A 17,091-nucleotide genomic window follows, 5' to 3' on the forward strand; every position below is an offset into this window, starting at 1 on the left:
AACATCGGATGTTGGCACCACTATGCAAGCTGTTATGTGTGAATTTAAAGGTTTTAACAGTGGAGGAATGTGTACACACAGCCCATTTTAATTGTGAGAGCATGTGCGCTGAGACCAGCCAAAATACCAAGCTTGAGTTCAGGCAACAGGTGCTTCGACTCAAGATTGGAATTTTCTATTCTACTTTTATCAAACTCACTTGGGAGGTATGCTTTTGGGTTTAAGATGCTGTAGACATTGAATCACTGGCATCTTGCTATGTATGACACACGATACACAATCTTATCAATAAGTGGAGGCTGCTGAGGGGAGGACGGCTCATAATAATGTCTGGAACGGAGCATATGGAATAGCATCAAACACCTAGAAACACGTGTTTAATGTATTTGATACCATTCCGCTGATACCACTCCAGACATTACCACGAGCCCGTCCTCCCCAATGAAGGTGCCACCAACCTCCTGTGCTATCAATTAGGATATTGTTAGTTTTACAAGTGACAGAAATGCATATTCCATTTCCCCAGTAGACTTACAATACATATTAGACATAGCTACATAACTAGAGTGGACATTCTTTGGCCATCTGGACATAGGCACACAGCTGGGCTGCTGTGGAATCCCACAGCCATTCTCTCACAGTGTTGAGTTGAGAGTCGATCTGGCTTTGGTCCAGCTCTACAACTGTGTGATAGGGACAGCAGGGGGCATGTTGTTATAGCATACTCGTTCTCCCTATCTACACAACCAACAAGACAGACAGGGAGCAGCTGGGGCAGGGTAGCCTAGTGGTTAGAGCGTTGTACAAAAGGTTGCAAGTTCAAATCCCCCAGCTGACAAGGTACAAATCTGTTGTTCTGCCCCACTGTTCCTAGGCCATCATTGAAAATAAGAATTTGCTCTCTAGTTAAATAAAGGTTAAAAAAATTCGTGACATGTGTATAACTAACTACCTCAATATAACTACCTCATAAAGTTAAAGCAGATCCTTAACTGCACCTACCTATTGTGTTTTTTGATTGTAGAGGCTATAAAAGGCTATTTCCTAAATCTCTGGCTTTCTTTAATTAATCTGAGAATAGCAATGAAATGATATTTTAAAAAGTGTGAATACTGTAATTAAGTTAACAGCAAACAGTATCTAGTCAGCTAGTATATCTCACGTTTCAGTTAAGGGCCTCCTAAACGGGGCAGGGTTACGTGGAGGTATGGTAGGAGGAGGAAAAGGATTTCGGGACTCTTCTTTTGTCCTGCATGAATGTGTTTGGGGCCCCGACATGGATGCAGGGGTCACATGGTACCACGAAACGCCGAATGGGTTAAAAAAGAGGGGGTTGTAGTTTATGAAAGAGCGGCGGGGGAGAAAGAACAGTTGTTGATAGTTTGGAGAGGCTACGAGGGGAATTAAGGCTGAAAACAAGAAGGACAGTTTTGAGCCTTAAAGGTGAGTTTTTGCGAGGAGACCCGTTTTTTTTTTTTACCATGTTCACAAACGCTCAATGTAACTTTACTCGCAGTTTAATTTACTAGTGTCAATGTATTACTTCCACAAGTTGCTGCCTATCAATTATTGCTCAAAGTTTAACGATACTTTTTTGTCCCCTAAATTACCACCGTTGTGTGCGCGCAGTCAGCGAAGCTACAATCGTGTGATCTTTAGCTTTTCTTGGGCAATTTCGAGGCGCGTAGGTTTGCTACTTTTGTATTAATTTAATCTAAATTCAGAATTTACAATGAAATGGTTGTTCGGAATCAAGTTTTTTAATATTGTTTGCTGAGTGTATCAATGTTTATGATTGATTTTTTTTTCCATCACTTTTTTTTTTAACCAAACGCCTTCCAGCCATGTCAAACTTTGTATAGACCTTCATTATCTTTATCATCTTAATCTTAACATCAGCTATTTTTATCAATCGAGATATCAAACCCTTGTTAAGCAGTTCATTTTAACACGCGTGTAGCCAATTTAGTCGCAAATGAAACGTTTGATGGTGAGTAAACAAGCCTAATCTAAATTCTCCGGCTCATTGGCCTTCTACACAGTCCACTTCATACAATCACCGTTCTATGAGTGACATAGTGAAGTTCAATGACTGGCGTTTATTGGTTGCCATGTGTGACCGACAGCATGGTTTCATGCATGTGCCCTCGGCCTACACCATGGGTCATCTCTGTTTTTGGTTAGAGGCCAAGGAATGTTAACACGCTGTACCTTGACCGGATACCTTCACTACCGGGCCTTCTGCACTGCTCAACTCCCATCCCCCTCTTTACTTCACTGACTTGTAATTAACCACATTCCTTTGCTGGCTCAGTAGCCTAGGATGAGCTTTGGTCCAGATGAGAAGGAGCTACTCTGTCTTGGTCAGTTGTTGAGTTTGAGGAATTGAGAAGTGTTTAGTAGGCTTATTTGCCCTCACACGCTCAACTGTTTTTGTGTGTTAACCTTTCTAATATCACCCACATGTTAGCCTATCAGGTGGCCATCTTTACTGGTCCATTTAGTCTAGTGTTCTCTTGCTGTTTGGGTTTAATTGAAATGCCAGGCCTAGGTTGTCCGGGTTGCCTTGGTGGAAGAAGTTTGCATCGGGTTAGAAGTGATTACATTGGTCTTGGAACCGGTTGCCACCTGGGCGTGAGCCTGGTGCCCAGCTCTGGCATCTGAAGATGTCTCAAAACCAAGGTCACGTAGGTGAACACATGGAGTAATGAGTAGGATTCTGTTTTCACATGCAAAAGTGATTGATTTTGATAAATGCTTTATCTGCCTCCCCAATAAACTACACTGAACCAAAAAATATAAACGCATGTAAAGTGTTGGTGCCATGTTTCATAAGATGGCAGAAATGTTCCATATGCACAAAACGTTTCTCTCAAATGTTCTGCACAAATGTTACATCCCTGTTAGTGAACATTTCTTCTTTGCCAAGATATGTCAGGTGGATAGATGATTAAACGGCACGATCATTACACTGGTGCAACTTGTGATGGGGGCAAAAGGCCACTAAAATGTGCAACACAATGCCATAGATATTTTTTTGGGGGTGGGGGGGGGGGGGGGGGTGCAATTGGTATGCTGACTGCAGGAATATCGACCAGAGCTGTTGCCAGAGAATTTAATGTTAATTTCTCTACCATAGGCCACCTCCGTTTTCAAGAATTTGGCAGTACGTCTAACCAGCTTCACAACCGCAGATCACGTGAATGGCGTCATGTTGGCGAGTGGTTTACTGATGTCAACATTGTGAATAGAGTGCCCCATGGTGGGGTTATGGTATGGGTAGGCATAAGCTACAGACAATGAACCCAATTGCATTTTATTGATGGCAATTTTGAATGCAGAGGTACCGTGAAGAGGTATTGAGGCCCATATGCGTCTGTGACCAACAGATGCATATCTGTATTCCCAGTCATGTGAAATCCATAGACTAGGGCCTCATTTATTTCAATTGACCGATTTCCTTATGAACTGTAACTCCGTGAGGTCTTTGAAATTGTTGCCTTTCTATTTTTGTTCAGTGAAGTTAAACAAAAAAAATGGAACAACACTACCGTTCAAACGTTTGGGGTCACTTAGAAATGTCCTTGTTTTTAAAAGAAAAGCAAATGTTTTTGGTCCATTTTAAAATAACATTCAATTGATTAGAAATACAATGTAGACATTGTTAATGTTGTAAATGACTATTGTAGCTGGAAACGGCAGATTTAATGGAATATCTACATAGGCGTGCAGAGGCCCATTATCAGCAACCATACCTTTGGTGTTCCAATGGCACATTGTATTAGCTGGCGTTTGTAGGTTTATTGGTTCTCATGTGTGACCGACAGCTTAACCCTAACCCTCGTACAACGCTGTGTACTACTTCCTTCACAGAACTGCACAACTAGACACTAATGTACTTGTCCTTTTGCTCAGTTGTGCACCGGGGTCTCCCGCTCCCTCTATTCTGGTTAGAGCCAGTTTGCACGGTTCTGTGAAGGAAGTAGTACACAGCGTTGTACGAGATCTTCAGTTTCTTGGCAATTTCTCGCATGGAATAGCCTTCATTTCACAGAACAAGAATAGACGGATGAGTTTCAGAAGACAGGTCTTTGTTTCTGGCCATTTGAGCCTGTAATCAAACCCACAAATGCTGATGCTCCAGATACTCAACTATTCTAAAGAAGGCCAGTTTTGTTGCTTCTTTAATCAGAACAACAGTTTTCAGTTGTGCTAAGGTAATTGCAAAAGGGTTTTCTAATGATCAATTAGCCTTTTAAAATTATAATTGGAATACAGGAGTGATGGTTGCTGATAATGGGCCTCTGTACACCTATGTAGGTATTCCATAAAAAATCAGCTGTTTCCAGCTACAAAGGTCATTTACAACATTAGCAATGCCTACATTGTATTTCTGATCAATTTTATGTTATTTTAATAGACACAATATGCTTTTCTTTAAAAAACAAGAACATTTAAGTGACCCCAAACTTTTGAACAGTAGTGTGTATTTTATAGGAAATCTGTTTCTGAATGATGCACCAACCATGCTGCTGCCTTGACAACATGCCTAAATGGTGCAGATTACTGTTTGAGTTGAGAACGGCGCTCCTCCCTCACCCCTTTTGCCGTTCACGTCACGGGCCATAGACCGGTGCACCGTGGTTCAGCTTAATCAAACTCCCTGACTGCCCACCTGTTTACATCTCTTTTCACTAGATATCCTATATGGCCTTTTTGCTGTATAGGATGCCAGTGTTTCTTTGGCCTGGTTTAATATTCTCTCCTGTGTTGGAGGAACTTAACTGGACACATGGCTTTTGCTGGCATGAGCAGTGTAGCATGCCTGTTAGCTGTGGGCTAGGCTTCAATTGACCAAAGATGAAATGGTACGCATTGGGAAGGTGGTACCCACTGCTTTTCAAAGCCAGAAGGAAGTTCAGAAGAGAGCTGGCTGACCCATTTTCTTGCACAATGCTTAGGCTGCTGGGACAGTGTTTTTTTGTTTTGAAGAGCGGTTTGATTACATGGACCATTATGTGACATTGGATGTTCTAATTACCTGAGACATTTTAGACAATGGCTAGATAATACCTGTCGTCTTCAATGGCTGTTGTGTTCTCAAAGTACACTGTGAAATGGAGAGGATCCAGTATCAGGTCACTGAACATATTCATAGTGTCTCAGAGTAGGAGTGCTAATGTAGGTTCTGTTTAGCCTTGTTAAATATGCTGGGTCCATTGCATATCTACTAACAGGAGATCACTTGCACCTGTGTTAAAAACAAACTTGCTTGCAACCAAAAACCCAGAGGAATAAACCAGCCGATCTCATGTTGTTACCGTGTCAAGAGTCTGATACCACTACTTCTGCCCCAATGATCTAAAATATTTATTGTAAGAATATAGGATTATATGTCCTACAGAACATTTCATCTTTAATGTTATAATTAGAATATTATTTGAAGTTACTTGAAACTACAATTTTAAATGATAACTGATTTATAAACTCAATCATGATTGGCTTGATTTATGTACATTTTAGATGTGAACAGTTTAGGGAGTTTTTTTTCTCCAAGTATTTACCATACTGTATACTGTATTAAGACAAGTTGTTACTTTTTCCATTTCATGTGATCGTTAAGAACAAAAACATTGTCCAGGGAAAATGTGTAGGGGTAATTGCCACAGATTTGCAGTGGTAAACTAGGAAAGACATTGATTCAGTTGTACAGAATGATGGTCAAATGGGCCTGTTAAATCCGCTTACTGCACCCATTCCGGAAAAGCGGGCAGCTTTTTTTTTTTCTTCCTAAGGTCAAGTTGAGAGGACCCGGCAATGCCATGGATGGCAGATTGGCGAGGTATGCCCTCAGGCAGTGGCACTAGATCAGGACTTTGTCGTGTCACCTCACCCTATATGTATTCTGGGATATTTGAAACCAGAGATGACTAGTGTGGGAAAGAAGGGCTAGTTCTTGTTTCTTGGAACAACTAGAAAGTCAGCAAGGTAAATGGAGGTCTTTGATGAAGATGAGTAATGATGACTGTTGATTTTAGATGAACACTCCTAGACAGGTTCATCATGTCAAATGCAGTGCGCGCCAGAAGTTCTGGGACAGTGGCACATCTTCTTGTTTTGCTGCTGTACTCCAGCACGTTGGAAATGATGAATGACTGAGGTTAAAGTGCAGATGATGTGCATTATATTTCAGTCTCACTCATCATTATTCACCATTCATTCAGGATTTTCTGTAATCCTGGTAGCATCCACATTAAAGAAACGCTTTAGAAATGTATCATATTCGTATTTATAAGAAGTGACTCAAATGGCACAATACACTATTTACCATTCATTAATATTTGGTGAAAAATAATCTGAAACAACCAAAAACAAACAGCATCCAACACATTTCTAAAGTACAAGCTTGATGTTGTCATTGCGTGCTATTTTTTCTTTTTCACCTTTATTTAACTAGGCAAGTCAGTTTAAGAACAAAACCTCATTTTCATTGACGGCCTAGGAACAGTGGGTTAACTGCCTGTTCAGGGGCAGAACGACAGGTTTGAACTTGCAACCTTCCGGTTACTAGTCCAACGCTCTAACCACTAGGCTACCCTGCCGCCCCATGAATATAGAGCCAAATACTTAACCTTTTACTAATTTAATACACATAAGTGCATTTGTCCTAATACTTTTGCTCCCCTTAAATGGGGAGGGGGGGGGGGGGGGGGTACATAGTGCTGCTATGTACAAAAAGTACTGTGATTTCTAAACGGTTCACCCAATAATACCCTCAAAGTAAAGCTGCCATCTGCACTTTAACCTCAGTCATTGTATCATTTCATATCCAAAGTGCTGGGGTACAGAGTCAAAACAATCCCACTATCCTGATACTTCTGGAGCTCACTGTGTACACAGTATGCCATTGAAATGTCTGTACACACTTTACTGGGGACAATTTATTTCCTTGCAGTAGCTTCTATCTTGACTTGCCTCCTCATCCAGCATAATTCACTGTCCTGGTAAATAGTGTGACTCTACAGGCTGACCCCCTCCAGTCCTTTGTCTTCCTACCCTGCTGCTGCTGAGCTTTCCCATCTGGACTACCTTGCTTCTCTGACCCGCACCATCCTCTCTCCCCAGTGTGAAGTCCCAGCTTGCTGTGATTTGTCGACCCCAGTCTTTAGAGGTGGTAGTGAGCAGGCTGGGGTTTGGAATGACAGGGAGTTGTAAGAATGTAGGTGGGAACCACAATCCACTAGGGTACCATGTGATACAGTATGGACTGACCTGTGTTAGGTCTTTTTCTACCGTCAATCTATTTTTGTTGGGCCGGTCCACCGGACAGTGTACATGGTTCACTAGCAGTTCAGTCTATAAAAATTACCTTTAACTTTTTTTTTTTTATTGTGCTTCCAAATGAACAACCTCCTTTTTACATTCGAGCAAAAAGCATATTGTGAAACCAGAAACCACACTTGTTAAATCCTTCACAAGGAAACCTATGGCCATAGATCTGAAGCCTGGGTGTGAGACATGGACGTTGCAGCACGTTCATCTCGTGGTACTTCTACCACAGTACTCCCACTAGGTCATTATATTCTACCTGGCGCCTGCTCTTCTGGTTCCTATAATAATATTTAACCTGGGAGTGTGTCATCATCCAACCCTCCCTGTGCCCGTCTTTATATGCACGTATGGCTCATCATTTATGAACCTTGTGGATGGAGTGGTGCCCCCTATTGATCAAATCAAATATTGCTCAAGTGTCATTTTTTCTGGAGAGTGGGGTTGGGGTCAATGAGGCCATTTTTAATTCAGTCATGTGACAAAGGGAATTAAAATTCCCTTTCAGGAATAGGAATAGGAATAGTAGCCTTTTCAGTTAACTGTTTTTTCAATTCATAATTCATGTCCAGGAGTCAATAAGAACTGTTTTAGCAGCGTCTGATTTTAAATGCATATATGGATGTGTGTGTGTGTGTATGTATATATATATATATATAACTGAAGAGCCAGGCTTGGTTGAATCGTGATAAAGAATCAAACATTTCAAGCGGATTACCAGCAGTATTACAGTAGGGACGTAAATAATTTGAGTTGAAGTTTGGACCTCTCCTGTAGTTCACACAGTAACTAAAAGATTAGAAGCTTAATACTAAGTTATGTTTGACTGTATTAGCACTTTGTAGTATGGATGGCTTGGTTTTATCTGTACCTCTCCCAGGGGGACACATCCACACGTGTGTATCGCATGGTGGGTTTCTCTGATCTACAGTCTAGTGTGTGTGGATGGATTTGGACAGGAGATCTAGTGTCTATCGCCGTACAGGAGGCAGCCAGTTCTCTCTGCTGACATCTCTTCACTTGAATGGCATAATTTGTTTTACCTTGATGGATGGTGTGTTGACTTGAGATGTGTGTTTTAAGAAGCTTACCCTTTTGCTCCTAGCACTCGTCCCACCCCACCTCCATAACTAACATGATGATCAGGGTGTTCTTTCTCTCTTTGAAAATGAAAATCTGAAGATGTGCCAGGCGCACCAGAAGCAGCTTTTTCAGGTAAATGTCACACTGAAAATAACATCACCTCTCCCCCACCCAGAGCTGAGAGGGCTCCTGGCCAGGTGTCTGCTGAGGCCTCATCATGAGCTGGAGCTTCCTGACGCGTCTCCTGGATGAGATCTCCAACCACAGCACGTTCGTGGGGAAGATCTGGCTGACTGTGCTCATCATCTTCCGCATCGTGCTGACGGCCGTGGGGGGCGAGACCATCTACTACGATGAACAGGCTAAGTTCGTCTGCAACACGCAGCAGCCCGGCTGTGAGAACGTCTGCTACGACGCCTTCGCTCCTCTCTCACACGTCCGCTTCTGGATCTTCCAGGTGAGACTGAGTCAACCATATGTAAATGTTTTCTCAAGGTAGGGTGAAGTAACTATAAGGTGTGTTTAGCCATAACAGATGGGATGTATAACCTGTTGACACAAACCATGAACTGCTTATGTACTTGTAAGCAATTGCTCAGGGACTTTGAATTCCCTGTCTACCATCCACTCCCTCCCTCTCTCCTCCAGGTGATCCTGATCACCACTCCTACCATCATGTACTTGGGCTTTGCCATGCACAAGATCGCCCGCATGGACGATGTTGAGTACCGGCCTCTTCATCGTGCCGGGAAGAGGAGAATGCCCATCGTGACCCGGGGGACACAGCGGGATTACGAGGAGGCAGAGGACAACGGAGAGGAGGACCCCATGATCACTGAGGAGATCGAGGTGGAGAAGGACAAAGAGAAGGTGACAGAAGGTAGGGTGAGGCACAGCTTCTCCTCAAACTGTCTCTTTTCATTCACACTGGTTATGAAGTTGTCACCAGGGAAATTACTTTTTATTTGACTTTAAAGCCATGTGGATCCCACCCGTCCCTTTACTTTGACTTGCCCTGTGGCTTGCTGTCAGTGAGTTTGTCTCTGCCTCGTCTCCAGGCTCTGTGAAGAAGCACGACGGTCGGCGGCGGATCGCGCGTGACGGCCTGATGAAGGTGTACGTGTGTTCGCTGATCTCGCGCATCGCCTTCGAGGTGGCCTTCCTGTTAGGCCAGTATGTCCTCTACGGCTTCGAGGTGGCGCCCTTCTACGTGTGCACGCGCTCTCCCTGTCCGCATACGGTGGACTGCTTCGTCTCGCGGCCCACCGAGAAGACCATCTTCCTCCTGGTCATGTACGTGGTTTCTCTCCTCTGCACCACACTCACCCTCCTGGAGATTCTCCATCTCGGTGTTGGCGGAGTCCGCGACACCCTCCGCGGGCGCGCCAGACGCCACCCCACCCCAGCTCTTCCCCCTGTGGCCCGGGGGTCCCTCTGCAGTTCCCGCCATGGACCCACGGCCCCGCCAGGGTACCACACGGTCCTGGGGAAGAAGGACCCGTCTGGCAAGCTGAAGGCAGAGTTCAGAGATCCGTTGGCGGGGGACTATGGGAGGGAGAGCCTGGGGGACGAGGCGTCCAGCAGAGACCTGGAGAGGCTGAGGAAGCACCTGAAGATGGCCCAGCAGCACCTGGACTTGGCCTACCAGAACGAGGAGGGCCAGGGGTCCCCGTCACGGAGCAGCAGTCCTGAGAACAACACCACGGCTGCAGAGCAGAACAGACTCAACTTGGCTCAGGAGAAACAGGCGGCGGCCAGGGAGAAAGGTAAGGATGTCAAATAGTATCTGACTGCTGAACGGGTTAAAACAATATGAAGGAAGGTTTCTAGCTTTATCAGCCCTACAAAAAGAGCGATTGAAGAAGGCGCCATATGTATTTTTCAGACATTGTGTTTATTTGAACCTGCTCCAGGTGCCTTAAGCCATTTTGAATGACTGTACAGAATGACATTAACCTATATAACCCCACAGTACTGTTTGTTCCCATGAAGTAGAGAACCTAGAGATCCCTCTATTCCCTGTCTAACATGTTGTTCCCTCAGGAGTACATGCCTGAATCCTGCTTAATGCCTGCTGGACTTGCCTGCCTGCTTTCTCTTCCCAACTGGCCCTCCACAGATGGGGAAGCACATGGGGACACAGCCAGACAGTGGAGAGACTGAAGAGTGTGGATGTGTGAGGGATGGAGGGCCTTGCAGTATTAAGGGCCAGGGACAACTTCAATTTAAAGCTGCCCAAGCTTCCGTAAAGCTACAGTACAAATCTCCTTAGCGTCTGACTCGTTCGACTTGAGTGCCTCCAAATACTTTGGTCTCAAGTTTCAGCTTGCCGAAACCCCACACCCTACTTTGGCAGTGCCTGTTGCTGAAGCACAGCCTTCTAGATGTAGTCGACACCCCGTTTTGGTTTGTCCATTTTTGTTTTCATTTTTTTTCGCAGTCATTCTCTTCCAAAGTTTTCTCGGGTCAGTTTCTGTAGTCTGTCAGGTGACTGGGTCTCATCCAGTTTAAGCTTTAATTTACCCCCCTTCTCTCTACTGACAAAGTTTACTAGTCGGTCCAATTTTAAGAGCGAGGCTCAACAAAGTCTTAAAAGCATTTACTGCACATGTTGTTATGCCAGGGCTTGTTGTTGCTGGATACAGAGTGAACCACAATGAACACTTGCCTGCGGGGGATGTCCTTTTGCACAGACATTAAGAGGATGTTTGTGTGTCCATGTATGTGTGTTGTATACAAGGTGGTGGGAGGTTTTCTGAAAGTGCAGTTCTTTAACGAGCACTTTTAACTTAATCTTGGACGTTAACTGTACTGCTTTTTTTCAGAGGATTAGTAATTAAAAATGAATTGTTTTGACATTCCATGAGCCTCCACTCATTGTTAAAGCCTTGTATATTAGTCATTCCAACAAATTGGCCAAATGTGATAAATACCTGGGAAATGCTTGAATCCTGTGATGACTATAAATGTTCTTCCATGCTGTTTAAACACTCCTGTAGTCCTCCTGTACCTGTCATTTTGCTCCTGTCCTGGTTCCTTTTGTTCATGCTAGTCGGTGAGTTGTTTTTGTTTAAACTTTATGTTTGTACTGGAATTCCAAGGAGGCAAATGCACCAACATTTGCTTATCTGTCATAATGTGACGGTTCTTTGAAATGGTTGAGCTGGAAACGATCGTGTTGTGCGCTGTGTTCAAGTCATTTTTCCTTTCGTTTTAAAAAAAAAATTCGGTACAAAAATAACATTCTATTTTTTTTCAGTATTTGTAGTATTTTTGTTACATTGTTTTGTAGTTTTTGTAACTGTAGGGTTTAGTTTCATAGAAATACACAAATAAATATATTTGAACAGAATGACTTTGCAATGTCTTTGTTTGGAATGATTACTTCACTGTAGACCTCGGTACTTCTTCTCAAACACCTTCATCTGAGTCTGCATTGCCCTCTTGTGGCAAGAAGGAAGAACACACTGCACACCCATTTCAGTTTCTTAAATTATTTTGATTAAAAATGCATCTTGTGTAGCTGTATCAATAACAAACTTTATTTTGCTCTATAATCTTGGTGCATGACAAATACAGGCTTATCAGTTATAGGTCTAGCCTAGGTTTTCTCCGAAGACAGTGCCCTGGCCTAGATTACACCAGCATAACTATTAATCTTACTTGGAAAAACGGAGCCCATCTGAGGTTTTAGGCCTAGATACAGGTGCACTCCTCTGGTATGATGTTGGGAAGGGTCTCGTATTTAAAGGAGTACCCTCCGTCAGACGTAGTGGTAAACCGTAGTGACCTCATGGTCCCGGGGACCGGAGCGCAGCACTGTTTGATCCCCAGCATAGCAGTGGTGCGGTCCAAAGCCGAGCAGGTGCCATGACAGTAGTAGAAGTTGAGAACCTTCGGGTGAATGATCCAGTTGTCCCAGCCCAGCTCCTGGAACGAGATGTTGATCATCTCCCGCTGACAGTCACTGTACTCTGGCTTCTGCTGCGATGGCCGCATCAGGAGGTCGATGGACGATGGGAACCAGGGAATGGTGGCGGCCGCTCGCCGTGGGGAGCGGTCTGGGCCGTGAGGTCGGGTGTGCAGGTGGAGGAATGGCATTTTGTCGGCTTCGTTTGTGTGGCATTCGCAGGCGGGGCAGCGCACCTGGAGTACGAAGGGGCCTTGGGTCAGGGCGGTGAGGAGGTGGTGCTCGAAGTGGTAGGTGGTCCAGCCATCAGCGGTGGTCTTGGCTGGAAACTCTGCCACCTGGAGGAGCTGCTGGTCTGAAGTGAGGAAGAAGAGAGGGGTGATGTTCCTGCTGGCCCCCTCGCCGGCATAGAACCAGAAATTGGCTGAAGTGATGGCAGACTCCTGGTTGTCGAGGGAGGATTGGAAGTAGTAGGTGAAGTGGCTGGTCGCTCTCTCTGATGGGGAGTCTGAGCTATCACAGGCAGAGTCTGGAAAAACAAGGCAGACAGTGGAAATAAGACCAGGTCAATCGATGGGGAAACAACCTACAGTTGTCTGGAAAAACACGTTTGGAGTGAACTATTGAAGAGAGATTAACTAAAGAGAAGGGAAAAGGAACAGGGCATCAGAGCGTGAGAAATAGGGATATGGACTCTCACTCACCAGAGCTGGGGAAGAGGATTACTTGCTCATGGCTCTCCTGGTGATGCCTCCTGTGGTCCTGTGCCCAGGCTGCCCTCCCTACCCTGGTGTATCTCCGGTGACCTCGCCCCGCCTCTGCTCTCTCTCTGCCCCCGTCAGGGGCCTGGTGGCTGGGCTCGGGGGGCTGCTCCAGCCCTAACCCATCCAGGAGGCGCTGTTTGAACCAGTCCAACACCACGTCACGAGGCAGCTCGTCCCCCTGGCAGGCCTGGGTCAGGGTCTGGGTCCACAGGAGTAGCAGGGCACAGGAGAGGACGGTAGAAGGACCACTCTGCATGGTTCAGATCTCTTCAGTCTATAGGGGAGGGTTGTGAAGCATGTAGATCGAGGTGGAAAAGTGCTTTGAGTTTGAGTAATCCAAGTAGGTCAGATATCCCTGTCTAATAATTGGTAAGGTGACCAAATGGGTCAATTGATTGTGCCAAAACTTCTAGTAGATGAGGTGAAGTAGTGTAGATCCTTCTCTGTCCTGAGCCAGTGGGAAAGTGGTGTCAATGAAGTCCTGTATTATTTGGAGGTTCCCATCTCTGCCAATGCAGAGCACTGTGTCTCCCTTATCCATTGTTTTGTCATGGAATAATATTGCCTCCTACCCATGCCTATCTAGACACTGGAGAAAAAGGGAGTGAGAGAGAGCCCTATGTTATTGTTATGCAGTCATTATCCCGAGGAAAGACTTCAGAGTATGACCTTGTGGGTGATTGGAAGTTACAATGTATTTGATCACAGTCTGTGTTTCACGGTAAGGGCCGCTTTGTTCTTGTACTGTACTAGATTTGTCTGTTTTGTGAAGTGGACTGTAGCAAAACTTTGAAACCATTTCTGAGGTATTTTTCCTTCGTGTTTTAAGGTTTTCTTTAATACACATAGTGTGTGTATTTAGTGTCGGAGGTGTGAGGACATTTCAGCAGAGGAGAAGTATTAGACAAAACACCAGGTCCAGATAAGACACGATTGAAAGAGGTGTCTGAAATGGAACGGTTTACAGGCTCTGTAAGTGCAGAACATCTGGTTGTCTCACCTAGCTATCTTAAGATGAATGCACTGTAAGTCACTCCTGATAGGAGTGTCTGTTGAATGACTCAAACGTAAACAGATTGGGGTCAGTTATTGAGAATGAACCACAGTTTGAACTAATGTGTTATAACTGTTTATATAAACGACTCATGAACCCTTTGCAACCCCCTCAGAAGATAAAGTGTTACGAATAGATCACAACAGTAATCACACGTGAACTCACAGTGCTGCTGTAGTCATTTCATAAGGCTCATCTGTAGACGACACCTTGGTCTCAGTAGGACTCCCTGATCAAATAAAGGTTCATTATGATTTATTTTTCATCATAATGAACCCAACAGATGTGTACAGTGGGGCAAAAAAAAGTACCAGCCACCAATTGTGCAAGTTCTCCCACTTAAAAAGATGAGAGAGGCCTGTAATTTTCATCATAGGTACACTTCAACTATGACAGACAAAATGAGAAAAAAAATCCAGAAAATCACATTGTAGCATTTTTTATGAATTTATTTGCAAATTATGTTGGAAAATAAGTATTTGGTCACCTACAAACAAGCAAGATTTCTGGCTCTCACAGACCTGTAACTTCTTTAAGAGGCTCCTCTGTCCTCCACTCGTTACCTGTATTAATGGCACCTGTTTGAACTTGTTATCAGTATAAAAGACCCCTGTCCACAACCTCAAACAGTCACACTCCAAACTCCACTATGGCCAAGACCAAAGAGCTGTCAAAGGACACCAGAAACAAAATTGTAGACCTGCACCAGGCTGGGAAGACTGAATCTGCAATAGGTAAGCAGCTTGGTTTGAAGAAATCAACTGTGGGAGCAATTATTAGGAAATGGAAGACATACACGACCACTGATAATCTCCCTCGATCTGGGGCTCCACGCAAGATCTCACCCCGTGGGGTCAAAATGATCACAAGAACGGTGAGCAAAAATCCCAGAACCACACGGGGGGACCTAGTGAATGACCTGCAGAGAGCTGGGACCAAAGTAACAAAGCCTACCATCAACAAGGGCATTGAAGATGAAACGTGGCTGGGTCTTTCAGCATGACAATGATCCCAAACACACCGCCCGGGCAACGAAGGAGTGGCTTCGTAAGAAGCATTTCAAGGTCCTGGAGCGGCCTAGCCAGTCTCCAGATCTCAACCCCATAGAAAATCTTTGGAGGGAGTTGAAAGTCCGTTTTGCCCAGCAACAGCACCAAAACATCACTGCTCTAGAGGAGAGCTGCATGGAGGAATGGGCCAAAATACCAGCAACAGTGTGTGAAAACCTTGTGAAGACTTACAGAAAACGTTTGACCTCTGTCATTGCCAACAAAGGGTATATAACAAAGTATTGAGATAAACGTTTGTTGTTGACCAAATACTTATTTTCCACCATAATTTGCAAATAAATTCATTAAAAATCCTGCAATGAGGGCCTCCCGGGTGGCGCAGTGTTTAAGGGCGTTGTACTGCAGCGCCAGCTGTGCCATCAGAGTCTCTGGGTTCGCGCCCAGGCTCTGTCGTAACCGGCCGCGACCGGGAGGTCTGTGGGGCGACGCACAATTGGCCTAGCGTCGTCTGGGTTAGGGAGGGCTTGATCGGTGGGGATGTCCTTGTCTCATCGCGCACCAGCGACTCCTGTGGCGGGCCGGGTGCAGTGTGCGCTAACCAAGGTAGCCAGGTGCAAGGTAGCCAGGTACACGGTGTAGCCTCCGACACATTGGTGCGGCTGGCTTCTGGGTTGTGTATCGGAGGACGCATGACTTTCAAACTTCGTCTCTCCCGAGCCCGTACGGGAGTTTAGCGATGAGACAACAATTGGATACCACGAAATTGGGGAGAAAAAGGGCTAAAAAAAACTTTTACTTCATTTATTTTTTTAAATCCTGGATTTTTTTTCTCATTTTGTCTGTCATAGTTGAAGTGTACCTATGATGAAAATTACAGGCCTCTCTCTCATCTTTTTAGGTGGGAGAACTTGCACAATTGGTGGCTGACTAAATACTTTTTTGACCCACTGTATGTCCCTCATCATAGCACCTGCTTTCCCACCAAACAAATGTGTGTGTTTAATGTGTCTTTGAAAATAATAACAATTATGCTTTCTTTATCCAACTTCAGCCTTGGGGCTCTGCCTGCCTGCATCTGTGCAATTATAGAATACAGTTTCATAGACAAGGTCAGATATTACAGCTTGTCTCAGCGGGGAATAAACATACCAGACCGAGATACAATAACCTCGGAAGCACACAATAGTTCTCTTGCAAACACGTCCTTCTCTCTATACAGAGAGAGTTAAGTTAAGCCCCAGTTTGTGCTGGCCAACTCTGAAAGTGATACTGGCCAGGCAGACGAGCAGTCTTCTGCGTAACTCACCAACTCTCTGACAGATTATCTGTACCATTGTCAGCTCTCTCATGTGACTAGAGGGGCATCATTGGGCCACACATGTCTCTGGTCAGACCTGGGGAACTAGTTTATATACCGCAGCCAGGGTACATATCTCATAGCTACTGTAGTTCCCATGCTGCTGTTCTTATCATCACCACTGACTGTCCTGTATTTTTGTCCTATGATTGCATTGAAATCCCAACATGACTCTCAAGAACATTTCAAGAGGACAAGTAATCTAGGATAGAAGGTAGGAAGTAACTTTTAGTTTGGAATCCACCTCATGTTTGGGGCCAGCAGGTAGCCTAGTGGTTAGAGCGTTTTAACATGAATTTAACACTTATAAATGAAAGGTTGCTAGTTCAAATCCCCAATCTGATATGGTAAAATTCTGTCCTTCTGCCCCTGAACAAGGCAGTTAACTCATGGTCCTAGGTCGTCATTGTAAATAAGAATTTGTTCTTAACTGACTTGCCTAGTTTTTAAAAAAATAATTATTTTAATGGGGCTGTTTCAAGGGCTCTTGCAGTACAACAAGGTGGCCAGAAGATGGTCTGAACTCACCAGTTGTCTACTAGTTTACCACAGCTGGGGGTCAGCTGCATGAGGGTGCTCTGTTC

At 44.6% G+C, this 17,091-nt stretch overlaps 2 protein-coding genes across 2 annotated transcripts; one reads left to right on the forward strand and one right to left on the reverse strand.

Moving 5' to 3' along the window:
• The first annotated feature begins 1,235 nt into the window (after positions 1-1,235).
• LOC139373022 (gap junction gamma-1 protein-like) lies at positions 1,236-11,761 on the forward strand. Its single transcript, XM_071112994.1, has 5 exons — positions 1,236-1,443; positions 8,588-8,869; positions 9,061-9,292; positions 9,471-10,178; positions 10,456-11,761. Exons 2-5 carry the CDS (start codon positions 8,630-8,632, stop codon positions 10,467-10,469), a joined length of 1,194 nt encoding a protein of 397 aa, XP_070969095.1. The 5' UTR covers positions 1,236-1,443; positions 8,588-8,629; the 3' UTR covers positions 10,470-11,761.
• A 347-nt stretch (positions 11,762-12,108) lies between these two features.
• On the reverse strand, positions 12,109-13,342 carry LOC139372454 (inhibin alpha chain-like). The gene is made up of 2 exons (XM_071112178.1): positions 13,027-13,342; positions 12,109-12,851 (listed from the first exon to the last, which is right to left on the reverse strand). The coding sequence occupies exons 1-2, from the start codon at positions 13,340-13,342 to the stop codon at positions 12,109-12,111; spliced, it is 1,059 nt and encodes a 352-aa protein (XP_070968279.1).
• Between the last annotated feature and the right edge of the window lie 3,749 nt (positions 13,343-17,091).

The sequence above is a fragment of the Oncorhynchus clarkii genome, chromosome 18 (assembly GCF_045791955.1).
Source record: "Oncorhynchus clarkii lewisi isolate Uvic-CL-2024 chromosome 18, UVic_Ocla_1.0, whole genome shotgun sequence".
Classification (NCBI taxonomy): domain Eukaryota; kingdom Metazoa; phylum Chordata; class Actinopteri; order Salmoniformes; family Salmonidae; genus Oncorhynchus; species Oncorhynchus clarkii.